General features: G+C 34.5%; 1 protein-coding gene across 1 annotated transcript in view; it reads left to right on the top strand.

Annotated features, from left to right (window-relative positions):
* ANOS1 (anosmin 1) overlaps positions 1–27,242 on the top strand; it is a 229,863-nt gene that overhangs the window by 168,831 nt on the left and 33,790 nt on the right. The window contains exons 5-7 of the mRNA XM_027835293.1: positions 3,410–3,594; positions 7,936–8,065; positions 22,131–22,336. Of these exons, the coding sequence (XP_027691094.1) occupies positions 3,410–3,594; positions 7,936–8,065; positions 22,131–22,336 (521 nt within the window). The remainder of the gene's footprint in view (positions 1–3,409; positions 3,595–7,935; positions 8,066–22,130; positions 22,337–27,242) is intronic.

The raw sequence follows: 27,242 nt of genomic DNA, 5'->3' as shown, positions 1-27,242 counted from the left end.
TTTGGCTAGGCAATGGGGTTAAGTGGCTTGCCCAGGGTCACACAGCTAGTAAATGTTATGTGTCTGAGGCTGGATGTGAACTCAGGTCCTCCTGAATGCAGGGCCAGTGCTCTATCCACTGTGCCACCTAACTGCCCCAGTTCTCTCCATTTTAAAGATGAGGAAACTGCAGAGATCAAACTTTGTCAAGACCTACTACCTATGAGACTGGGAAAGCTTCAAATGCAAACTAAGTGAGAGATTATACATTTCTGTAAAGTAAGAGCTAGCCTTGCTTAGGTTGCAAAGACTAAACACTAGAGAGTTGGCTACCAGGTGATGATTTTTTTTTATTTGTTTGTTTTTGCTGCAGCAACTCATTATCGTCATCTATTAAGGCATGGAAGAGTTGTACTTTGCCTTAATAATGTAATTATCCACATCACTTATATCATGTAGACTTGAAATATTATAGTATAAATTCCAAAGATTCATATATGTTACATTGCATGTATGCCTTAGAACAAGTGGTCCAGTAATTTAAATTTAATTAATTATAATTTTGGGGAATGTTTGTTATATTTATGAACAAGCATAAAGAGATGATAGTGTGTTTTGGGAGAATAAAAAAAAAATCTCCACTTGATTTGAAGTCAGAAGACTTCAGTTCCAATCATAACTGCTATTTTACTGCCTAGACACAGAGAAGTAATGCAGTGGAATCAGCGCAGGGTTTGGAGTTAGGAAGACCTGAGTTCAAATCCAGCCTCAGACACTAATTTTGTGATATTGGGCAAATCACTCTGCCTGCCTTAATTTCCTCAAATATAAAATGGGGATAATAGTAGCACCTACTTCCTGGGAATGTTTTGAGAATCAAATGAGACTATATACACACATATGTATGCATGTGTATATATATACATATATATTGCTTACTACATAAATACCACATATAATATCTATCAATCTATCTATCTACTTATCTATCTTACTATCTTACTGTAGTATCTGGCACATAGTTTGTTTTCTCCATTTCTTCCTATTTGACCTTGGATCACCAAGTAATTAACTAAAGAGTATTTATTAAGAACATACTATGTGCCATATGTTATGCTATGTTCTGGGCATGCAAAGACAAAAATGAGAAAATTTCTACACTCACAGAGCTTATATTCTCCTAGAGGAAAATTATTGAATTTCTTTGTGCCTCATTTCCTCATTTCTAAACTGAAATGATTATACTAAATAATTTCTAAAGTCTGAGATTTAAATGGTGGTTAATCATTGAATTAGTGAAATATACTTTAATATTACTAAATAGAACCTTTCAGTTTTGAGAATAAAAAAAATACTTGGGTAATCAAACCACAACCATATCTGTTTTGGATTGTTCCATTACTCTATTGATACAGACTATATTTAGCATTTAAAAAGCAGCAGGTTGCTACTACCTTTGATTATACTAGACTTCTTGGCACTTACTCATGGTTTAAAAAACTATTTTAGCACATTTTTGATATCATGTTGTTACAGTTAGATGTTAAAAATTCTTCAGCAGAAGAGGATAGATTTCAGAAAACTAATTTGTCCAAGAATAATGAAAAAGCCTCATAATTTACATAATGAAAAGCATATCGAGTAGTGATTGGATGTACACATCTGGTTATGAAATTGATGATACTCATTCTACAAAAGTAGACTCTAATGCACTTGTACCGGCTTCAGTTGTTTGTGCTGCTGGGATCCATCTGCACACAATTACATACACCAGAGAGGTTGAGTTACTTCCAATCAAGTGAATCCAACTAACCCTAATGCAAAGCAGATGGAAACTTTCTTAACATGCAAATTGCAGGATTATTGTACATCATAATTAAAGAGAGATTTGTAAATGAAGAAATTTGAACTGACATAGCCCATGATGCTCATTACCTTAGATTAAGGCTGTTGGTTGCTGAATGATATCCAAGATTAAAACCTTTTAGAAGGGGATTTGGATGCTGGGATTTACTGCTGATGAGTTCAGATTTCTTCAGCAGCTACAGTATTTACTATAGTTTTATTTACTGTAAAGGATTACTGCATTGGAGTGCCATAGGGAATGGTCTATTTCTAGAACCCAGGCAAGGTTCTTTGTGAGTTTCAGAAAGTGAACAGTCTTCTTACTTTTTCCCAGTTAAAAAATTTGTTTGAAGTAAAGCAGATTAATAATATAAATTACTCATTATCCCTTAATTTGTACTATCCATTTGCTTACATCATGAAGTTCTATTCCCCTGCCCCTCCTCATATTATACTTCAAAAAAGAAGAATTGATTTAAACCTGGAGAAGAGAAGAATTGGTGATCAGGGAAAAAGGGGAAGAAAGTGAAAGTAGGCATTATAGCTTTCTTCCAATATTTGAAGGACTGTCATATGGAAGAGGGATGAGGATTGTCAGGCTTGGCCCTAGATAGGAGAATCAAAGGTCAGTGGGTTGAAGATGCAAAGAGACACATTTAGGCTTGAAGTCAGGAAAAACTATCCCAAAGGGGAATAAGCTGCCTCAACACACAGTATGAGTTCCCCCCATTAGACTTCTTTAAACAAAGGTTTGTTGGGAATGTTGTAGTGTACATTCTCATTCAAATATAGGTAGGAGTGTGTTGGAACTAGCTCATATTGTCACAATCAGCTCATAATCTGATTGTTAAATTTTTGGTCTGAATAGTTATATTTTAGAATTTGGCAAATGCTACAAAACAGGATTTAATTTGTTATTTTGTTGATTGTCCAGACTTAACCAATTAACTTAACTAATTAGCCAATTAAAATAATTTTCCACAATCTCCTTATTTGCTACTTCATTTTATTTGAATTTTTTACTCATGCATGTCTTGTTTTCTAGAGCAGAAGTACATGAGCATTTTTCATTCCATAGGTTAAATTATGATGGAATTGAACCTAAACTGAGAATTATGTCTCAGGTTAGCAGTGTTTTTAGTCTATCTGTAGAACCTTAAGAAGTAGAAAGGGAAGAAGTGACAGTACAACCTCTTCCTGAGTGTTAGCTTATGTGAACTCATTATTAATCTTCACTAAGACAACTGGAAACAATAGTTATCGAAAGCGATCCTGCTCTAAAGAATGACCCCTGAGAAAGAGTGGCTATAAAGATACTATTTCAGATTCATGAATCAGTTTAAACATTTTTAAAACAATGAGAAAAGCAAAGGGTTTACCATGACATAGACTGAGCTTTGTGTCAGATACTTTAAATAATAAAACATTGCTATTTAGGGGCCACTTTTATTAGGGGAAGTGAGTACCAATTGATTTAAGATTAGCTCTTCCCTTTGACGTGTTTTCCTTCTTAAATGCTCACCTCAGCTGAAGTCACACACAGCCTGTTTTAATTGACATACTTTTCTATGTTGTCATGTTTCAGGTGTTCCTCTGAAGCCCAGGAAAGAGTTAAGATTTACAGAGCTTCAATCTGGACAGCTGGAGATTAAGTGGTCCTCGAAATTTAATATTTCAATTGAGCCTGTAATCTATGTGGTGCAGAGGAGATGGAATTATGGAATCCATCCTAGCGAGGATGATGCTACAAATTGGCAGACTGTGGCACAGGTTAGTCCCTTATGGAAGATCTTTCTTTCTTTCTTTCTTTTTGGGGTGAGGGGCACTTCTACTACTTCTACTACTCACATAAAGCCTTAACTTGCTGAATGATCAAGGTACTTCTTACTATAGATGTAACGAATATCAGATGCTGAAAGAGTAACACATGGAAACAGAGGAAGAGATAATACCAAAGAATGGAAAAAACCTAAGTGTTGACTTAGTTCTTTATGATGTGGTAGATGGAACAGCAGACTTAGAGTTGGAAGACCTGGATTTAAGTCTTGAATCATAGGATTTCAGATCTAATTAGGGCCGAAAGAGAACTTGGAGGCTCTGTCCTTCATCATGTAAGTAAACTGAGGTCCAGGAAAATTTGGATGACTTGCCCAGTGTCATACAGATAGGAATTGTCAGAGGCAGGATTTGATTCTATAAAGCCAGTCCTAGGTCTGTGACCAGAGGGCCATTTCCCTCTCTTCTGTAGGCCTCAGTTTTTTCATCTGTAAAATGAGAAAATTGGACTAGATACTCTTTAAGGTCTCTTCTTGGTCTGTCAAACTATATTTCTATGAAAAAATATAAAAATATAGTATCTGAATAACAGCATTTCATTTCCTCTAAGAGCTATGTTTTTTTAAAAGTCAAATTGAAACCTACTGTAAATAAGCAATACAACATTGGTTGGACTGGTGAATTTAAATTTTGTAATTTGTCTCATGGCTCTTCCATTTCTGTTCAACTTATACTTTTCTCATTCCGGAGGATCTGAGATGAATGAGTGTGAGATGCACATCCCCAAACTACTTAATGGGAAGGAGCCAACAGATCATAAATCTTGACTAAGTGCTTTCCTTGTTTCGGTGTGTTTCTTAAAGAATCGATGGCCCACCTGGATGGCAATGCTCCAGACGGTTATCTTAACATTGCTTCCTCCTTCTCTCCCTTGTTGATGAGGAAAGCAAAATATTTTTTTTCCCTTAAAGAGTTGTTAAATGGGCTACCAGCTGCAAGAAAATAAATGGAGGGGAAGAAAAATATATTTTGAATGTGGAGCTGATTCATGATTTTTTTTAAACCAACTAGAGTGAATTCTCTGCACTTATGTCTATAGATTTTTTTAAGTTCCCTTCGAATTTAAGGGATAGTGCAGGCCAGACTGCTCTCTCTCTGTCTCTCTCTCTGTCTTTCCTCTCTATCTCTTCTCTCTGTCTCTCCTCTCTATCTCTTCTCTCTGTCTCTCTTCTCTATCTCTTCTCTCTCTTTCTGTCTCTCCCTCTGTCTTTGCAATGACAATGATGTGAAGTATTTTTTAATGAGCAATTTCTTTTCTCAAAAAACATTACCTTTGAAGAATAAGGGATCAACAAAGAATGAATTTAAGGATTTCAATATGGACAGAAGAGGGAACATGGCTCAATGGATACAGAGTTGGCCTCAGAGATAGGAAGACCTGTAGTCAAGCCCTGCCTCTAACCCATACTGACTGTGTGACCCTGAGCAAGTCACTGAACCATTCAGTGCCCGCAGGCAACTCTCTAGTGAAGTATATGCACTGAGTGGTAAAGGAAGTTTCCTTACCCTATAGCAGTAATGTCAAACTTGAGTAGAAAGGGGAAGACCACTAAACTATACAGAAGCGTCCTTAGGGACTGCATATTCACTTAGAAAACCATATATTAATATTAGTTGTGTTCTATTGTAGTTTTGTTTGTTAAAAAATTCCAATTGCATTTTAATCTGATTAGGGGCACACTTAGGAGTGTTGTGGGCCATAATACAACAGCTATTTATGTGTATGTTTGACTTCTCTGCACTACACTAAGAAAATTACAGATCTGGACAAAAACAAAATGGAGAAGTGAGAAATTTTTCTCTAAACTAATATCACATAAATGACAGAATATTAATTTTAGTCACAAAACATCCCAGCCCAACTCTCTTTTCTCCCTAGTTTCTAGCAAATAAAACTTCTCAGAAAGGTTTTGATGGTGGATATGACATGAAACCTATGTGGTTTCTTTTCTCAATCATCAAAGTTTGAAGGGCTAATCACTGTAACTGGGTGAATGGTAATTTACTTTTTCTCTTTACAGAGAAGAACCTTTGAATTCTTTTTCCCCCTAGTGAAGGCCAGAACTAATGCTTCCTTGGCATCTGCCTGATGCTGTGAACATAATTCCATGCTTTATAAAATGCATGTATGTATATGGCTCTGTATGTGGGCATGTCCATGTTTGCATGTGAGCATATTTGTATAAGTCTGTCAGATTTTTTGGTTATTACTCTATGATTTCAAGAAGTTTTATCACAGAATCAAAGAATTTCAGAATTGGAAGGAACCTCAAAGCCAAATTCCAATTCATATGCCCAAAAGAATACCCACTAAAATACCTTACAAATGGTCTTTTAGGCTTAAAGGCTTTCTGTGAATGGGAATCGACTACTTTCCCAAGCCAGCCTATTAGAGTTTTGGAAAGGTCTGTTTATAAGGAAGTTTTTTTTTTTTTTTTTTAACATTTAGCCTAAATTTTCTTTTGTGCAACTTCCACCTACTGATCCTAGTTTTGCCCTCTGGGTTCAAATAGACCAAGTCTCATCCCTCTTCCATGGCTACAACATCTCTTAAACTTGTATAATAAGTATTTTTAGTTACCTCAACTGATCCTTAGATGGCATGTATTCAAGGCCCTTCACCATTCTGATTGCCCTCTTCTGGACATCCTCCAACTCATTAATGTCCTTTCTAAACTCTGCTATTTGGAACTGTCTATAATACTCCAGTTGTGTTCTCTCTCACAAAGGCATTGTACAGTGGGACTCAGACTCCTTTATCCCTGGACACTGTCTCTATATAGCCCTTGATTGCATTAGCTTATTTGGCTGCTCTATTTCACTGCTGATTTATTGATCATTCAATCCACTAAAATAATCTCTGATATTTTGTTTCAGACAAAATACTCTCTAACTTTTCTTTTGCATCTTGTACATATTTCTGTGTGTGTATGCATATAGAAAGCTATAGCTATAGATAGTGTATATACATGTATGTATTTATGACACTTTTCAAGCTTCAAGTTGTATTCACGAAAGATAAAATCTCCAGTTCTTCTGAAATACACTCTGAAATCAAGTAGGAATGTCTATGTGCTTTCTTATATCTGTGACTTCCACGGGTAATTGAAATGCTTGACAAGTATTTTTAATAAGATTTAAAAAAATACTTTTTTGGGTTTCAAAGAAAAGTATCCATCTTTTGGATCAGTTTTAATTAAGCAAGTGCATACCTACAAATCAGGGGTTTTTATATCATGGATTTCTTTGACAGTTTGATGAAGACTATAGATTCCTTAGACTGTTTTTAAATGCCTAAAATAAAATAAATAGGGTTACAAAAGAAACCAATTGGTTAAATATAGTTATAAAATATTTTTAAAAAAGGTTACAGATCTCAGATTAAGAATCCCTGCTGCAAATGAATGCACTCAGGACCAGGAATAAATGAAAACCAGTGCCTACTACATTGATTTCTTGAAATTCAAATGGATGGTTGGTCATCCCTAGAAATGTAGGAATACAGTTTCAATTAGAAGTAGAAATTAAATACTTTGAAGTATTTTTCACATGTTTAGCAAGGGATATTTTGTGGAGGAAAGACATAGTTGTTATCATCTTTGAATGTTAAATGTTAATGTTCATGTGAAATATGCATGTTAAACATTAGACATAATATTGAGTTATCTTAATAATTATTCTTAAGCTCTATCCAGGCTGTGAGTTGCTATGTATTTCCTGTGTGCTACAACCATGATTAAATAAAGCAAAATATTAATTTATTTGTTACCCGCTAGAAAAGATAATTATGCATGTAGGAAAATCCACAGTTTTAAAGTCTCTGACTTTATTTTTAATAAGTAAACTCCAATTCATCAATACATGTTTTTAGTCTGGCCTCTAATTTAAAATAAATACTTTATAGATGTATCTTGTGAACATTCTTATTCAAATAAATAAATCAGTACCCAGATATTTTAAAATTTGCTTTCAGAGATGTTGTTATAAAGCATCAATACTTCAGACTTTTTTTTAAAGTCCATGATATGCAGTATCAATAACATGAGTTCAACTTACTCAATTTTCTTCCTGGAAGTTCTGCAGTACTAAGACTTCCTTTGATCTCTGACCCCAGCTTCTATAATTGAGCATGATTAGTATTTACTTAGAAGGGCAAAGGTTTTACAGGTCAAGACTAAGGTGCATTGGCCAACTGGTTGGTGGATGTCTGAATAAACCCAATTGACATGTCAGAATAAAAAGAGCCTGTGTGTGATATGACATTTTCCCCTTCAGACTACTGATGAGAGAGTTCAACTGTCTGACATAAGACCTAGCAGGTGGTACCAGTTCCGAGTGGCTGCTGTTAATGTGCATGGAACCAGAGGCTTCACAGCACCCAGTAAACACTTCCGCTCCTCTAAAGGTTAGTGTTGGTTTCCTGCCTCTGACACTCACCTTCGACTTGGTCACATGTGGAATGCAACTTTGCCCTTTTAATGTTTCATATTTATAGTTTCCAACAGGTGGACATTCTGTATTTAGCCATTCATTTTTGCATTGGGTCCAAATTTGTTTGAAGTTGCCATGCAAATTTATGACTAAGGATGTGTTCTTTTATCTGTAAGGAGACTTGACATAAATTGAAAGGAGGTTTAATACCCTGATCTTCTAACCCAAAGTCTTCTTTTAGTAAAACTAAATCTTAGGATTAATTTCAATGAATCAATAGATTAAAGTATGAAAGCTTCTCTTTATTTGATTTGGGAAGGATAAATTTTAGCTTTAGTCACATAGATATTCATCACTGATTTCATAAGTATCTATCACTTTAATTAATATAGAAGTAATACTTCCACAGAATTTCTTGATTTTGGTTAATAATATAATTCATATGTAAATTTAAAAAGACTTTATGTTCTCTCTCTTCAACAATTTTACTTAATTCCTTATCTATAATAGTTATCTCACAACCTGGTAGACAAATTATGATTTTTTTTACGTTACATTTAAGAATTGGCTGAAGGAAGGAGGATTCATTTAGTCTGTGACCCTATGGCAAGTACAACAGAACATCAGGCCCCCCCACATCAATTCCCTGCTGCTCAATCCACACTACCCTGAATTGATTATGCAGCCATCTGGATAGGTCATCAAGATACAGCTGTTAGGTCATACACAGCCATAGGCTCAGTTGTGTCATTTGTGTACTGCTCAAGACTTACCTTACCTTAATTGTTCAGATTTCCATTTTTTTCAGTGCATAGTAATATCAACAAATAGCAAAAAATCTAATTTTAATTTTCATTATTGCAAATAGTGCTGTGCCTTGGGTTATGAAACCATTTTGGCTTCCTGGCTTACAATACATTGGAGAAGATCGCTTGATGGAAAAAAAAATTTCCTTGGGCCAAATTTTAGCATTCAGAGAGCCTAATTATGTTGTTCTTATATGCACAATTTCTGTCATTTACTCTGTGAGCTCCATGTATACAGTACATGTATTGCACTTGTAATTGATGCAATTTAAAGTTGGGGATTTAATATAGCATGAGATGGACGTTTAGCTCTTTTTGAAAAAGCAACATAGAAGAATTGATATACTTTTATTCAGAAAACATAGGAAAATAGTAGAAATGGGAATGATAAATTTTCAAAGTAGGAAAAAGAATTTTAGGTAGGTGACTCCCATTAACATCAAACAGACTTGAATGTTAGTCACCTTTTAAGAAGGATGTGTTTATGTAAAGCAGGTGCTCTGCATAATTTATGGAAGAGTAAAATGACTGATTGAGATAGGATAAATAGCAATAGAAAAGGATTAGTGAATGTTTTATCCCTATATTGCTAGATTCAATGTAATCTTGGCCTTAAATTAGTAAAAGTTGTTATTGTCTAATTAGCTATATGAACCATATGAACTGATCTTCATAGGACAACTCTTTAGCTCTGTATATCAGAAAAGAAACAGCTAATAGTGCCTCTTTATAGTTGTTATAATTGTGGACTGATGCACAGAGAACCACATCTGTCACAAAGGTCTTGGTGACCTGGTGATATAATGAAGGCTGACATTATATTCTGTGTTCAATACATTTGGTAAAATGTTGCCTAACTCAATTTGGTCCTCAGGAGTCCTCTTCACATTTCCAAGGGCAGTTTTATTAGTAAGCAGTTGTCATGTGGTAAAATTTCCAGGAAGCATTTACTGCTCCAAAAATCCTTCATCAATTTCTGTTCCTTATCACTCCAAAATTTGAATGTTGTTCCTTTTGCTTAAAACCCAACCCTCATTACCTGTTAAAGTATAAGAACTCTTTAAGAATTAATTTGTTCATTATATGACTTTATGCTATACAATAGAGTTTATCATGTTCCATTCATGAAAGCATGCTTGGATAGGAAATAGGGTGGAAGAGAGAATGGAGATATTAAAATAGTTTTACCTACTTTATAATTTTGCTTATCATAAGCAAAAGGAGAGCTAACATGAAGGATGACAAAAATAGGGTCTAAAATGGGTATGGACAATCTGGAGTAATGGGAGGAATAAAACTAGATTTATCTTTAAGAAATGCTAATTCTCAATAAAAGCAAAAAAAAAATAATCAGCCCTACTATATAGTGCAAAATTGGGATAGTATTATTTTATAGTAGTTTGATGAAAAGAAAAGAATACTTTAGTGGATCTCAAGCTTAGTCTGATCCAATAGGTAATGTGGCTGCCAATGAAAACAAGTGTGAAATTAGGTTTCATAGTATCTAGAAAGAGGGAAGTGATATCTCTTAATTCACATTGATGGTCATTACAAATCAGGTATATTGTGTTTAGTATTTGATCCTATATATGAAGAGAATGATGAATAAATTCTAGAATATGTCAGGGAAGGGTTATAAGAATGTCGAGGAGATTCAACACATTATCTATGATCAAACCAAACTGGCATCCTTTTTGTTCCTCATATACAACATTTCATCTCCTATCTTTGTGCCTTCACAGAATATCAAAGCATTATATAAATGTTAGCTGTTGTTGCTATAAACAGAGCCACCAAAACCTTTTTTTATTTTTAGAGATGTCATAAAGTCAGAGCTATACATTAGAAATATTAAGCCAATGAAAGTATAGAGGATGGCTTGGAGATAGGACACTGGAGTATGGAAGACCAATTGGAAGGTTATTACATTCATTTAGGGAAAATACAGTAAGGGTCTGATCTAGGGTAGTTGCAATGTCCATGGAAAGGAAGGGATAGATATTGCAGAGGCAGGATCTACACAGCCTGGGAACTGATTGGAATTTGAAAATTAGAAAGAGAAAAGAGTCAGAGATAACTTTTAAAGTTCTAAACTTGAGTAACTGGAAGGATAAATGGTGTTATCAACTAAATAGAGATGTTTGTAAGAGGGTACCATTTAGGGGAGTATTGTGAATTGAGTTGGAATATATTAAATTTGAAGTCAAATGTCCAAGTGGAGATATCTAAAAGGAAGTTGAAAATACCAGAATGGAACTCTGGGAAGAGGTTTGATGGTATATATGTAGGTCTATTAATCATCTTCATAGAGATATTCATTGACTGGATAATATCACCAAACCAGAGCACATAGAAAGAAGAAAGTGAAAGAAAGAACCTCAGAAAACATACACATGTTAGAAATTGAATAACTAGCCCATAAAAAAATTGAGGAGGAGAAGTTAGGGAGGTAGAACTACCACAAGATGTTTGAAGCCATCTCTGCAGTCAAAAAAGTGGATCCAACTTTTTTGTTACCATTAATGCATGCTTAACCCTAATAAAACCTTTTCACTCATTTCTCTTATTTAATCAGTGCAGTATTAAAATATTATTTACATTTGTGTATAGATTTTAAAGAATACCAACTTTTTAACTTGATTTTAGTAGAATGATATTCTAGGATACTAATTTGGAAAATAATTTAAGAAAGGGGTCCTATTTAATGAGTTGAAAAAACATCCTCTTTTCATATTCCCATATGTATTTTCATTGAATGTTAGTTGTCTACAGACTGATATAATTGAATTATGATACAGCAGTAACCCTATTGAGAAAATTAATAGAATATAATTTTATGTATTTACAGAAAGGAGAAATAACAAGTATCTAATATTAACTATAATTTATAAAGAGATGGTCCATTGTTCCTCTTTTTCTTTCTCTTCTTCCTTCCTGAACCAACTTATTTACCCACCCGGTGCTATAATAGTGAAATGCTGTTGTTTATGAGATTTGTTATGATAAAGATTTTAAAAATCACCATTTCCAAAATAATAGCCTAAGTTCTGGTTTAGACAGCAAATAGTGAGGGATAAATAACTATCTAGTCTATATAAGTTGTGTAGACACAAAATTTGCACGTTTCTAGTAGGGTTGTTATTAAGTGCTTAGTAGGTTCCAGGTGTTGTGCCAAGTACTAAGAATACAAATATAAGCATAAAGGAAGACAGGAATTGTCTTCCTGCCCTCAAGGAGCTTATATTTTAATAGGGGAAGACAACACATAAAAAGAAGCTGAAAAGGGAGGGGTAACCAGCATGTGGGTATTACAGTCCTGTGGAAATGGATTAGCGGTACAAGCAATGCAGAGCAATGAAGACATTATTGGCCTGGGCCTCTCCTCCTTAAATTGGAGGTTCTAAGAGGATCTTACCAGTGAGAGAGAGATTATGTAGGGGTGGTACTTTCCAATATGAGAAATTGGCCAGGATTAGAGTGAACTTTCAGGGTAAAGAAGTTCCAGTGGCACGGTAGACAAAGTCCTATGGAAATGAGTCAACAATACAGCTTAGACAAGGAGGGAAGAAAAGGTGAACATTTTCCATTTGCCATTCATTTTAATTAAAGTTAAATAAAACTGGAAGAGAAATGTGTAGAGTCCATTTAATTTCTTTTAGTCACACTGCCTCACTCCCACAGTCTATAGAATTTATTTTCATAGGAAATTCAAACTATTTGATGTTTTATTCATATGGTAGTGTCTAAATGCAAACCTGGTTTGATATTTTTTTTGAATTAGCTAGGTATTATTTAGTTCATCGAAAACTATCAAACCAGTTAAGTGTGTAAACATAGCCTCCTGTCTCCTTGAAAAACTCTTATTCTCCCAACTTCTCAACACCATAGTGTTCTTTGTATAGTGAGTTTTTTTTTTTTATTATTTATGAGTTGATTACTTGGTTGATATATTTTCTTGGCCCCTTCTTCCTCCTCCTACCTCCTGCTGTCTGCCTTTTGGTTATCTCATTACTTGCTGTTATTTCCACTAACGTATGTAGGGTCATAAAGTAGCCCAAACTCCAATTACTTTTACCTAATTGCTTATAGTATAAGCTAAGTAGATTGATATTATTGAGAACAAAAGCAAAATGGGGTTGATCTTTGTATTTCCATTAGCCATACTATGTTTTATTCTATTAAGACATTAAATATAAAATTATATATGTGTGTGTATGTACATCTATCTACCTATTTATATCTTTATCTTTATAATTCTAGAAGTAAATAAGGTTTAGGGATTAGGGAAAGTTCTATTCTTCCTTCTGTTTGTTTCCTCATTTACAAAAGGGAGATGATTATCTTGGCATACTTTAATCTATCTTCACAGAGCCTCAGCCAACAGTGGCAAAATGTTCTCTGGCAATGACACTATCCCTGTCCACTTTAAAGTACCTATTTTTATAGCCTCAACCCACTTCACATTAAGAACAAATACAAAGAGTCACAACAGAATAAAATGTGGATTAATTTTGGCATCCTTTAATAGGAGGCAATTGATGATTTGTAAGTTCCCGACAGGTCTGAAATACACAGGCTCTGTCTTACTCTGTTATGTAGATAACACCACAGTATTGTTATCTATTGTTTTAAAACATATTTTCTTGGGGCAGCTAGGTGGCGCAATGGATAGAGCACTGGCCCTGAAGTCAGGAGGACCCGAGTTCAAATGTGACCTCAGACCAAACACTTGTCACTTACTAGCTTTGTGACCCTAGGCAAGTCACTTAACCCCAATTGCCTGAAAAACAAACAAAAAAATAAAGTATATTTTGTTAAAGAAAAAAGATTGACTCATTTAAGTTTAATTTGTGCATGAAACTTAAAACTATTGAGTTCACAAATTTGGAATGAGTATTTAAATAATCATAAAAGAAAACGCTAATGGCCAAACACAGCCTTTCTTTCTATTAACAAACAATAAACTATAAAAACAAAAACAGAAGTTACAGGTAGTATTATTCACTATGTTAGGCAGTTTTGCTTAATTGTTTTTTCCCCCTCAAATGAATAGGTTCTCTGGGAGTTTGCTTTTTGGGAAGTGATGATGTATCTAAAATAAAAAGTATCAATTAAACATTTAAAGTATGAAAAGATCATAAATAGGTCTCTTGATGTATAAAGATGAAATGCTTCAAAAATAATGACATTCCTGTTCTTCCATTATTAGATAAGGGCAGCAGCTGGAGACATTTCTGTTAATTTTTCTATTGTTAAGAAATATAAAACTTGAATGTTACAGTGCTCTGTCACATTATATTGATGTGAAACATAGTTTGTGATAGGCATGACCCAAATCATGAGGGCATCAAGGCTTGTGGTGAGATGAGTTGATTACTCTGCACAGCTGTGCAGGAGTTAGGAAAGATGCCCAGGTGTGGGCATCATATGGTATGCCATATACAAAGGAAAGTACAAGGACTTCTTTTAGAGTAAGTAGTTCAAAGTGAGCATTGAAAACAGTGTGACCTGGCACAGTGTACTGAAAGACAAAATAACTTCATAAAATCAAAGTAAAAGAAAGGCCTTCCTACAATGAGCCTACATTTCTTTTGTTCAGTAGTTTCTTTATGAGAACTCTGTATACTTTGATCTGACAGAATTATTTGATTGCTTGAGTCAAATGGAAGCTTTGTGAATTTAATTTTGAGAAGCTGACTATTATCTACCTATTTTCTGTATTTATTTATTTCTTGATTTATACATCTGTCTAAACATCTAGCTATTCATTTGTTTATTTAGATTGGTTCAACTGTTAGTACTTATTGAAAACAACAACAAATTAATGTTATTTAGTTTCAATTAGGCCCTTACCTATATACAGGAATACTTTCATTAATTCCTGATTTATTCCCTGTCACATTCTGAATAGTATTACTACATCATCTCTACTGCCCTTGGTTCCCCAACTCCATCCTTAACCCACTCTCTCTTAGGCAACAATATTGCCTGCTGCTTTATTTAGAAGGTAGTAGCTATCTATCCAAATATCCTTCATGTTCCTTTCTTCATATACAGATTTCTCTGTCTTTGTGTCTTATCCTTTGCTCCCATCCTAGAGGATGTAACTTTCTTATTTCTTCTTTATTTCTGCTCTGGATCTCATCCTTACTGTTTGTTTCTAGATAGAATTTCACTTCATTTATCATTTCTTTTCTCTTTCTACTGACTCTTTTCCTGCCAAACATGCTTATTCCATTCTCCATACTCCTGCCAATAGTCTTCCTTAATGCACAGGTCTAACCATAATAGTCCCAGCTTTAATGCTTTGGTGTTTCCTTTTAACTTACCTGACTGAATATAAAAGCATTAACCTGACATGTAAGGCCTCCTACATTCTGGTTCTCATCTCCTATCCCAATTTTAATTCATATTACCTAACCTTCATGTATTCGGTGTTCTAGCCAATATAGACTGTCAGCTATTCCCTAATATTAACATAATGTCTCCCACCTTTGTCAATTTGCATAAGCCAGGAATATGCATCCTCTTCAGTAACTGCTGAAATCATTATTTTTCTTCCAAGATCAGCTCAGTGGCTATTTCCTACATACAGACTTCTTTGATCCTTCTAGCTAAGTCTTCTCTCTTGCCTCAAACTTTCCAGAAGCATTTTGTCAACATCCCTACTTTGCCCCATTAGAACCTACTTTGAATCATACTAGTCCATCTAAAAGTCATTTCCCTTCTGTTGAGCACCAGCTTCCTTGATAATAAGACCTATACTACTTTGCATTTCTAGAGCCTGGCACAGTGTGCTTTGCCCATGCATCATTTAAGAAACGTTTGTTGAATTGAAATTGAGTATAGTAATGGCAAGGAATAGAAATTGCCATTATTTATTTGGGAAACCCTGCCCCTGAAATCATTTGCATTCTGGCAGAGAAGGACATCACATTCACTTTCCTTTTACCACAAGTACCATCCAATTTTAGCACCATATCTGTTTTTCATGTCATTAATTTTTTGGTGTGAGTAGATATAGCACTGCCTTTGGACCCAACTTGATTGTCTTTGTAAATTTTCAGGCAGGGCAGTTTCTAAAACAAATGTTTTAGATTCTTCACTGTCTGTCTTCTTTGGGAACCAATGCTCAGTTTTTCTTAACTCACATGGAAAACTACTTATTCAGAGAGGTCAGTTCTGTGAGAAACTTGGAAAAAGATGTGTCTATTTGAGTTAGTCAACAAGCATTTATTAAGCTTTTACTATGTGCCAGGGACTATACTAAGCTGCAAAGAAAGGTAAAAACACTATTCCTGCTCTCAGGGCACTTACATTCTAATAAGAGTAGACAGCACCTAAATAATGGGAAATGTATAGATGGAGGGCAATGTCATAGGGAAGCAGTAGGGTTGACTAGGAAAGACCCCCTGTAGAAGGTAGGCTAACTCAAAGGAAGCCATAGAAACTAAGAAGTAGAGGTGAGGAGGGAGAGCATTATAAGCACAATGGACAACCTAAGAAAAAGCATGTATGTGGATATGAAATGGCATGTGTAAGGAAGAGCAAATAGGCCAGCCTGGGAAGGGAATCAAGTGGAAGAAGCCTGTAAACGTAGGAAGGGGCTAGGTTGTGAGGAGCTTTAAATGCCAAAGAGGGAAATTTATTTTTAATTTATTCTAGAGCACGGAGTCTTAATCTGGGGTCAGTGAACTTGGATTTTGTTGTATTTCTTGGTTATATTTTGATAATTGTATTCCAATATAACCATTTTTCTATGTAGTCCTACATATTTCATTCTATATATTTAAAATATTATTCTAAGAAGGGGTGCATGAGTTTCGCCTGACTACCAAAATGGTCCAAGACACAAATATGTTTAAGAACTTCTATGCTAGAGGTAATAGGGAGCCAGTGTAGCTTTGTTGTGTAAAGGGGCGGCAAGTAGCATAGTGTCATTTATACTTGTTCAAGTGGAGAAGTAAGGAAGATACCTCAGTTAGGCTTACTCCTAGATTGTGAAGGATATTAGTAAAAGATAAAAGAAGCCCATTACTTATTTTCTGAGGTGGATACCAGTTCACCTTACCAACTCTTTGCTTGCAAATTTCCAAAAGCAGTCAGGCCAACAGAAGCTGAAAATGCTCATTTTCCTATGGAATTTAGCCTTTTTTTAAGCCAGTCAGACAACAACATTTTAGTTTTGTAAAGAGATTTTTTATTGTTGTTGTTATTTTAAACTAACATCATTAACTTTGTTAGTGCATAGATCAACTCCTCCAAACAATTCTAATAGCATCTAGTTACTTTATTCCAAGTAAAAGGGATCACCTAAAATCAGTATTTCTTGTGTGGGTTTTTCTTTTCAGGATGAAGTTACTAGTGTAAATAGGGTATAAATTACCAAGGAAAAGGAAGCAGACAACATTGTTTTCCCAGCACATAAGTACCATACTGGATGTGATTTCATGCATACATTACTGAGTGTTACTAAAACTAGAACAGACACCCACTTGGAGTCATAAAGTTCTCTCTGTGGCTCCTAAGGGACCCATGAGTTTTTTATACAGTTGCACAGCTGGTTTATGTGTACCATTTCAAATGGGCAGAACTCAGCCTTCTACATTTGCCTTGAAACTATTTAATGGCTGGAAACTTGTCTGCAATGCAGCTTTTCAAAGAGTTACATGTTTTAGTAGTCACAGATAATGCCAAACAATTCTTTTGGAAAAAAAATCAAGATCTTATAGTCAATAAAATAGGAAAATTATTTTGAAATTAGAGCTAAATGGGTATCGTATTTATATTTAGGCTAATATTTCACAAAAAGAGTGTATTGTCATTTCTTTTGAGATATAAATAACCATGCTACAGATATTCCATGGTTTTTTAAAGGCTCAATATATTTGGTAAGAAATTTTGCTCATCAGCATAAATCAGAGAACAATATGATAGAATTAGTTGTCCTAGATGTTTCTACCTTTATAACCCTTTAATTTTCCTTTGATGTTATGAATATGGGTTTCTAGATTTAGCAGATAATTCTGCCAGTAAACACTGTGAATCCTCCCACACAATATGTAGTGTGAGGGGTTCCCCCTCCTCCCTACTCCAGCTCCTGCCCTTTCTGGAATAGTACAATTCCATAGAGTTTCTCTTCAATGATCTGAGCTTTATTTTTATTGCCCTGTATTTTTTAAATGGTGATAAGTAATTTTATTGGTCACATTGCCCAATAAATTTTTAAAGATCTCCCAATATGCCACAAATGAGCAACATTTCATGTGATTACTGACAACAAACTATTAAGGCAAGAAGTCTGAAATCCAAATAACTGAAAGGTTCTGCCTTAGGCTACTGATAGAAGCTATGCATGACTCTTAGTATGGCAAGATCACTATGTAAGACTGAAGGAGGTTTGTATACTAACTTATACATGCAACATGTATTGCCTTTGGTACTTATGAGGAGACAGGCATGAGAATGTGAGCTTAAGTTAGAATGGATTTATTTCCTTAAATTTCTCAAGTTATCAACAATATATTTTATTTTGTAAAGAGGTCTTGTTTTTTAGAATCTGTTGCTGCAGATGTTTTTAAACATCTTTGAAAAACAGATTGATGTAGGTTCTGAAAATGTGACCCAGGGACCTCTGGGAATCTTTGACATCCTTTCATGAGTTCTACAATATCAAAACTATTTCTTAATAACACTAAAGCTTTTTAGTTTTAATGTGGTAAATATAGATCACTGTGACCCACATAAATAAAATCTCTCTGAGGTCCTCAATAATTTTTAAGAGTGTAAATGGGTGATGAAACCATGCAAATGTTTGAGAACTGTTGGTATAGGAGATCAATAATTGGAGAATCAAGAGACTTGCATTGTAGGCCAGGATTTGCCATTCGCTACCTGAGTGTTCTTGGTCTAATTACATTTCTATGACTCACTTTCCTTATCCATTGACTGAAGAGATTGGATTAGATGACCTTTTAACTCCGCACTAAAATTCTATGATTCTCTTTATAGAAACTACTTTTATTATATAAAATTATAAGTATATTTCATATTATAATACCGTAAGAAATATCTATTTTATATAGCTATGTTCCATTCCAGGGAGAGTCAAGTTTTTTTATAGACTGATTATTAAGGGAGAGATTTGAATTATTTTAAAATTAATAAGAATCCATATCAATTTTAGACTGTTTGAGCTTGTCACTCCCTGCAGATGGGAGTGCATGGAGATAAACTGGATTATTTTCTCCATATTATTTTTATTGTCATTATTCTACAATGATTATTCACTCATCAATTCAATAATCACTTATGAAGCACCTCTTATGTGGAGAACACTGTATTAAATGTTGGGAACACCAAAAGTATGCTGGTAAATGTCCTCCAAGGACAGCTTTCCAAGGAAAAAAATATGTTCACATGATATGCTTTTAAGTTTAATCTACATTATTTACATTTTTTCCATTACTTTCTTAAGGCTAGAGTCTTAGACAATAAAAAAAACCCAATAAACAAAACCCTGATTTGTTAGCATTTGCTAATTTCCAATGTACAAAGGCTCATGTTGAAAATTTGATGATTGGTTTTCCTGGTTCTATTTTGAGCAGGTGCCACTTCAACCTTGATTATATACTTGGAGTTCATTTATAGCTTGGTCTCTGCCTCCATAGAGTTTTCAGTTTGCTAGGGGGAAATATGAGCTAGAAATTACTTATAAATTTCTTATTAATATTAATTAATACTTATTAATAAGTGTAACATTTCTTGGAGAAACACCTTGAAATTTGCATAAATGTTATATTTGGTTTCCTATAATCAAAATGGGCTAAAATATAAAGATAAAATGAAATGGCTATTATTAATTTCTATTTTTAAAACATTACTGATAGCGTAAGTTATTTTATGTCTGTAAATATTTAAGTAAGCTTGTCCTGGATAACTCTGATCGTAGTTAGTTGATTCCTATAATCAGTGGATTTGCATTAGAGGAGTCATCTAATTTGAGGTTACTGAATGAATTTAGAGTGCAAATGAAATTCATTTAACAGCATATTTTCATATTATAAACTTCCATATTCATCATGAAAAAAAGATTGGTAAAATGCATTTTAAACACTTTTAGCTTTTATTCTGGGTGAGAGTATGGGTTTTCTGGCAAATTCAGTTAGATTCAATTCAGCACACATTTATTAAGTACCTACTATGGTCAAGGTATTATGCTCAGTGCTGGAAATCAGACAAAAAGAGAATAGCCCCCACCTTCAAGCAGCTTACATTCCCCTGGATGAATACATTATGTTCACAAAATAGATTTGCTCTCAGACTATCATATTATTTATACTTAGTGTTTGATTCCTAAAACAGAGGAAAGGGAAGGTTTTTTCCCTTCACTATTTCAAACTAGAGTTAACCCGATGCATTATTTTCTTTCATGATTTATTGGCATAATAACATAATAATGTGATCTCTCTCACTGCTATCCTTATCTCTCCCCTACCTGCTCCCCTACCACCAAAAAATTAACAGGTAATGTCTACCAAGCTTTAACCGTATCAACCAAGTTGAAAAAATACACATTTAGGAAAAGACTGTTCAAAAATTTATTTATTTGTTTTTATTAATTTTTAAATTTTTTTTATTAATTTTTTGTTCAAATATTTATGATCGATACACATCCACCTTTGCAGATTTTCAGGTTGCAAACTACCTTGAACCTGCATGGGTGGGGGGGAAATCCTTTGAAACTTATGGACAACAAAAACTTTTTTTTTTACCCTTACGATGATGCAAACCAATTTGTGCCATTTAAACCTATGAACTATAGGTTAGAAGATAAAGTCAAGCTTTATATATTTGAAATATGTGTGTGTTTGTGTATGTATAGTTGTTCAGTTATTTCAGTTGTGATTGACTCTTTGTGACCCCATTTGTGGTTTCTTTGGTGAAGATACTGGAGTGGTTTGCCATTTCCTTCTCTAGTTCATTTTACAGGTGAGGAAACTGAGGCAAACAGGGTAAAGCGACTTGCCCAGGGTCACACAGCTAATGAATGAGGCTGGATTTGAACTCAGGACTTCTTGACTCTTGGCACTCTATCCATTGTAATACCTAGCTGCCTATACCTACAGACACACAAATATACACACATACATATGTGTGTGTGTGTGTGTGTGTGTGTGTGTAAAATCAACTATTATCTGTTTAATTCCTTAGATTCTTAAAAAAGTAAAAGTTATAATTCTTAAAAATAAGCAAACTTTTTTTCTTAATGCTTTCATTATTATTCAAATAATCCCAGACCTATCCTGAGATCTCTTTAAAACCTTTTCTGAGATTTTTTTTCTCATTTGTATCAGGACGATAGTAGTTCCTGGTAATTGCCAAGTTAGCATCTCTCTAAAATACACAGCATTGTAACATTAAAGGGGATGACATTGTTTCCCTGTAACCCTGCCTTTTATAGAAAGTCCATCTGCAAAAATCCATTTGCTGTGAAAAAGCATCAATTCTTACTGTCTGCTACAGACAATGAAGTAAATTTTCTCTAGTTTAACACATTTTTAGTCAACTTCAGAGCGATTTCTTTTTAGATTTGTAGCATCATAATTTCAGAATCTAATCTCTTACTTGACAGTTGAGAAGGCTTTGGTCTCTGAGAGTGAGCAGAAAAGTTAAAATCGCAAAAATGAATGTTGTACATAAGTCATCCAATTTGTAACATGGATACAGAATGGTGCAGTTTGGTTTTAGTTATCACACTATGTGGGTTTTTTTTTATCAGAATACATGGATCAAATGCTGTAATGTCATTAAAAAGAAGGCAATTACTTGAATGAGTCAAATTTCTTTGCTTGCCCTCATCCCCCATTGTTTTTAAAGGTAGGAGAATCTATTCCAGATGAACGATATTGTGGCATATGAAATGTTACAGCTGTAACTGAGTGTGTTACAGTGACTGTTAAGTAACTGTAAAATTTACTGTAGCCTTCAAATTAGGATCACTATCTTGTGACTCACTGTTCCTTTGGGAAGGTCATAATTGTACAGTGTGTACTATACCATACATAAACAAATATACTACATCCAAAGGAAATCTTGGTGGTCATTTGTAGGCTTTATTGCATCAAAGTCATTATGATTTTTCTGTAATCTAGTATTTATTATTATGCCAAATAGCTAGACCTAGAATCCTCATTGTTGAGTAATATTTTTGCTTTTTATCTGGGGCTTCAGATCCGTCTGCTCCACCAGCTCCAGCTAATCTCAGAATTGCCAACACCACTATTAACAGTGATGGAAGTGTGGCTGTGAGGATTATTTGGGATGTCCCGGAAGAACCTGACATTCCTGTGCATCACTACAAAGTCTTTTGGAGTTGGACAGTCAACAGCAAGTCAGTTGTGCCATCTAAAAAGAAGAGAAGAAAGACAACTGATGGGGTAAGGTATAAATTAGAAAGAGGGGTTAATATTCTAGGTGTGCTGGAAAGAAAGAGGGTGTAATAGATCTCAGAAGTAAGGTTCCACTGAGGTTAGAGACAGAAATGATGAAAGAAATTTTATACACACACACACACACATATTTGTATATATACATATATATACAAATCTTTGTAAGTGTATACATACACATACATATATACAGATATACTACATATACATATATACATACAAATATATGTATATACACATATATGTACAAATATATGTAAATATATACATATATACACATATACTATATATGTATGTATATAAATAGATATACATGTGCATACATACATATATACATATACTATCTATCTATCTATCTATATGTATACACACACACACATACAGAGAGAGAGAGAGAAAGAGAGAGTGTTTGGAAGAGAGAGAACATTTTGGTAGTTTTGTATCTTGGTTTTAGAAGGAAAAATAGAGTTCAATTCCTTGTTCAGCTCATGCCCAAGTGACAGTCACAGTTCACAGAAATGGAAGAAACAATTTCAATTACCTGTATCACAGATGTTTAGGAACTGAAAAGACTATAACCCAGAGTTGTTCATCCACAAATGTGGAGCTTTAGTTTTTAGAGTTCCTGTAAATGGAGGAAGAAACTTGGATTTTGTTTATATGTCATGATATTTACATTTGTAATGCAGTTCCTTGAAAACTCAATAGACTAGAAAATAAATGTTTGGGGAATCTCTCTCTCTCTCTCTCTCTCTCTCTCTCTCTCTCTCTCTTTCTCTCTCTCTCTCTCTCTCTTTCTCTCTCTTTCTCTCTCTTTCTCTCTCTTTCTCTCTCTTTCTCTCTCTCTCTCACCCTCCTCTCATCTACCAAAGGTATTTAGGATAGTTTATTGCCCAGAAGAAGACAAAATTTCTTTTGAACTATTTTGCTGAAGTGAGATTTTGATAACATTGAACATCCTGGGCCATATGCAGTAGCTGATATAAAACACCTGATGTGGTTTATTCAATTTTCCTTTAGTACATAATATTTTAATTTTGCAATATTGTGACAGCATGAAAAGTGCTTTCCTTTAAAGAGCTTTTCTGATGTCCCATTATGGTGTCAAGAGGATCTTCTAGTCTTGAAGAGTGTACCAGTAGAGCTCAAGTTCTGGGTAGGTCCATCAAATTAGAAAGATTTTGAATAGGGGGTTGGTAACACTATTCTTCACCTGTTATCTGAAGAAAAATCTCTGTCAGACTGAGACACTCATCATCAGAAGGTTGGTCACCATGTGATTGTTTTTGTGTTTGGTCACAACAATTCATAAAACTATCTTCAATGTCAGGGAGATGTTGTGATTTACACTGATCAGAGATCATAGATCTTTTTCAATATTAAAATGTGAAAAGCATTTCATAGGTAGTGATTTTTAGAGTAAATAGGGTGCTGGGCCTGATGTCAACAAGACTTATCTTCTTGAGTTAAAATCTGCCTTCAGAACCTGACTAGCTGTGTGATCTTGAGTGAGTCACTTTGCCCCCTTCCACTCAGTTTCTTCATTTTACATAAAATGAGCTGGAGAAGAAAATAACAAACCATTCCAGCATCTTTATCAGGAAACCCTCAAGCAGGGTCACAAAGACATGACTGAAATGACTGAACTACAACAATGTATAATATGAAATAAAATTGATATAAAACAAAAAAAATAATTGAAAAAATTATGCCTGGTGTGATTACTTTTGTGGTATGCTTTATTGGGAGAGCCAACTTGTAATGGTGTATATTGAACTGGCCTCAGAAGTTAAGAAGTGCTTGTTTCAATTCCTGCTTCCAACATATATTGGCTGTGTGTCCCTAGGCAAGTCACTTAACCTCTTACTTCCCTAGGTAGGCCTCTAAATGGTAAAGGGAATTTACTCATCTGGGAATTCCTGATATCATTGAAGTCACATATCTAGTCCCTCTTCCTATGGATTATGATACTAGGGTTATCTAAGTCCTGTGGTTCATGGTTTTATTTTGATTGCCTTATGGAAATATATTTCCATATTCATCCACTATATTGCTTTCTGTATAGCTTATACCATCTTCCCTATCAAGATTAAATGAATTCTAAAGAGATTTTCAAGAATTTATAATTCTCTGTGCTTTCCCTATTTAAAAGAATGAAAGTTGTGGAAAATGATAGCATTCTCAAATGAAACAGAGAACAAAAAAAATCTTTTTCTGATCAATAATCCATCAGTATAAAGGCAGAAGCAGCATAGGTTCTAGGTTCTTTCATTTACTTAAATATTAGGAATCTTGAAGACGTGACTTATTTGAAAATTTTAAAATGTGATCACTTGAATAAGAAGGAGAATGTGAATTTGCATGATCCAATTGTCTTCCTTTAGACTGGTGATTCATAAAATAAAACAAAACTTAGGCAAAGTAGATCACTACCTAAAGTATAATACACAGAGCATTTAACAAAAATACTTTTCTTATCTTACTTTTGCAAATAGACAATTTTAAATGTCAGAGAGTTCTCCATAAGAGATATTTCTTTAACAGTATGATTTTGCATTTGTTACAGTAAAAGTTCAAAGCTACCTGATACCAATATGCCAAGAAAAAGGATGATGCACTTAGCAGAGAAATTGTTTGAGATGAGCCATCATCCCATCATCACCTATTATTATCCTTTGTCATCTTCTCTGTTACTGCCTGCTAAGATCCCTGGCTTTGGTCCACTGCTAGCAACTCCCTTTCTTGTCTTTTACTTAGTTGTGAATTTGGTTATTCCATGAACTCTGGCTTGATTAAACATGGCATAAATATTCTTAGAGTATAGACCAGGTCAAGTTAACAAGTCAACAAACATTTATTAAGTGTCTGTTACGCTCAGGTACCTTACCAGACACTGGGTAGGATGTGCTGGTGTATTCTGGGAGAGCATTGCCATTGGTTCTTCACATTTCCTTTAATAAGAGAATCAGTAGTAATGCTCCCTGTAAGTGTGATGGCATATCTAGTTTAAAATTTAAGCAAACTTATGCATAATATCCTATTGATTCTCTTAGATCATGACTTGAAGATCTTTCCTTAGGATGGTTGACTTCTCATCATGGACATATTTGGTCCTCTCCTTTTCTCCATGTAAAGGACATTATAATGTCCTTTCAAATCAAAGCAATTGGCTCCTTAACTCTTAGCCCAAACAATGGCCTGTGGCTCTGCCAAGCCCTTTGGGGTTTGGAGAGGTGAGGCTGGTGTGCTCTGGAGGTAACAATGCACTAACAACTGTTGGGCTAGACTTCTTCAATGCTGGCTACTCTCCAGGGTGCATTTGGTGCCTTGAAGAAACTGATAAGTAGTCCTGGATCTGAGCAGTTAGCTATTCTGCCTTCCAATAGCACAATGATTGCCTCATATCCTTTCAACTGGAAAATAAAGGACCTCTTAAGGTTTCTGATGCATATTGTTTTTAGTCCTCTATCCTGGGCACTCTCCATTTTTCAAGCCAAAGATTTAAAGGCAAATGTCTTTTCCTGAGCAGTAGAGATTTGGCAATTTGAGTTTTAGGCACAAAGGGAGCACATTTTTAAAGACTTTTCCTAGGTGTTTTCTTTTTTCATTTTTTTCTTAGGCATAAATAATGTAGAAGATTGGCCAGGGTAAATTCTCAGCCTTTATGTGACATTCTCTTACCTTGGGAGTCAATGTTTGAGAGACAAGCTCTTCAGAATTCTGACTATATTAAGAGTCTGTTTACCAAAAAAAAATATTGTATATCTACCTAGGTGTATAATGGCATAATTTATTAGTAGATGCTTATTTGTCTTTCTGTATATGTTCTTTTGTTCCTGCAATTGAAACCAGGTAATATTAGGCTATGTTTTGTAAGAGTATTTGGAAATAATTGCTTCCATTTTCATAGCCCCTTAAAGTTTACAAAATTTTGTAATTATAAGAATCCTGTGGGGGTAGTTAGTTTAAATATAATTACTCCAATCTTTCAGATGAAGAAACCAAGGTTAAAAGAGATTTAAATGACTTATCCAGGGCCATAAAATTAGTTACAGACCTATCCAGGCCAGTGACTCCAAGTTCAATGTTTGTCTCACTATACAGTTCACTTTGTGTGAATAATAATAATAATAGTAACTAGTATTCATAAAATGCTTTAAGATTTGTGATGCATTTTGCAAATAGCTTATTTTATCCTTACCTTATTTGTGGGAGGTAGGTACTATTATTATCCCCATTCAACAGATGAAGATATAGAAGCAGACAGGTTGTGACTTGCCCACAGTCACATAGCTAGTAAGTGTCACAGACTGGATTGGAATTTAGGTTTTCCTGAACCCTGTTCAGCATGAATTTGCTGTATCAACTAGCTCTCTTTCTTGTGAAGAAACCATTTTATATCTGTAATCAATATCTTCCACTGAATTTATTTATGTTGGAGAAAATAAGAGCTAGTGGGGGTGGTGGTGGTGGTGGAGCAAGTCTTTTTTTTAGCAATTAAGTAAAAGGAAATAGAATCTGGAGGCAGAGGACCTAAGTTCAAATCTCAGCTCTGCTATTTATTACCTAAATGACCTTGGTCAAGTCACTTAATCTCTTTCAGCCTCTGGGCAAAATGAGGGAGTTGATTAGATGATCTTTTTGGTCCTTTCCAGCTCTAAATCCCATCTCTCCTGAAACAAGATGTGTGATTTATGGTATTTTTCAAATTTGGCTTCATACCGTAGGATCAGAAAAAAAAAATGTTTATTTTCCTGGATACTGTTTGTTTCTTCTTAAAGTGAAATGCTGAAGTGTTGTGGTTTTTTTTTTAAACAAAAACCCTATACTTTTAAAAACTGAAGCAATATACAATTTGTATTTAACTTTTAGCTTATTGAAAAGGTAATTGACC

Source organism: Vombatus ursinus, unplaced genomic scaffold (assembly GCF_900497805.2).
Source record: "Vombatus ursinus unplaced genomic scaffold, bare-nosed wombat genome assembly UNPS02014814.1, whole genome shotgun sequence".
Classification (NCBI taxonomy): Eukaryota; Metazoa; Chordata; class Mammalia; order Diprotodontia; family Vombatidae; genus Vombatus; species Vombatus ursinus.
Note: the sequence above shows the minus strand (reverse complement) of the source record. Positions and strands in the feature narration are given on the sequence as shown.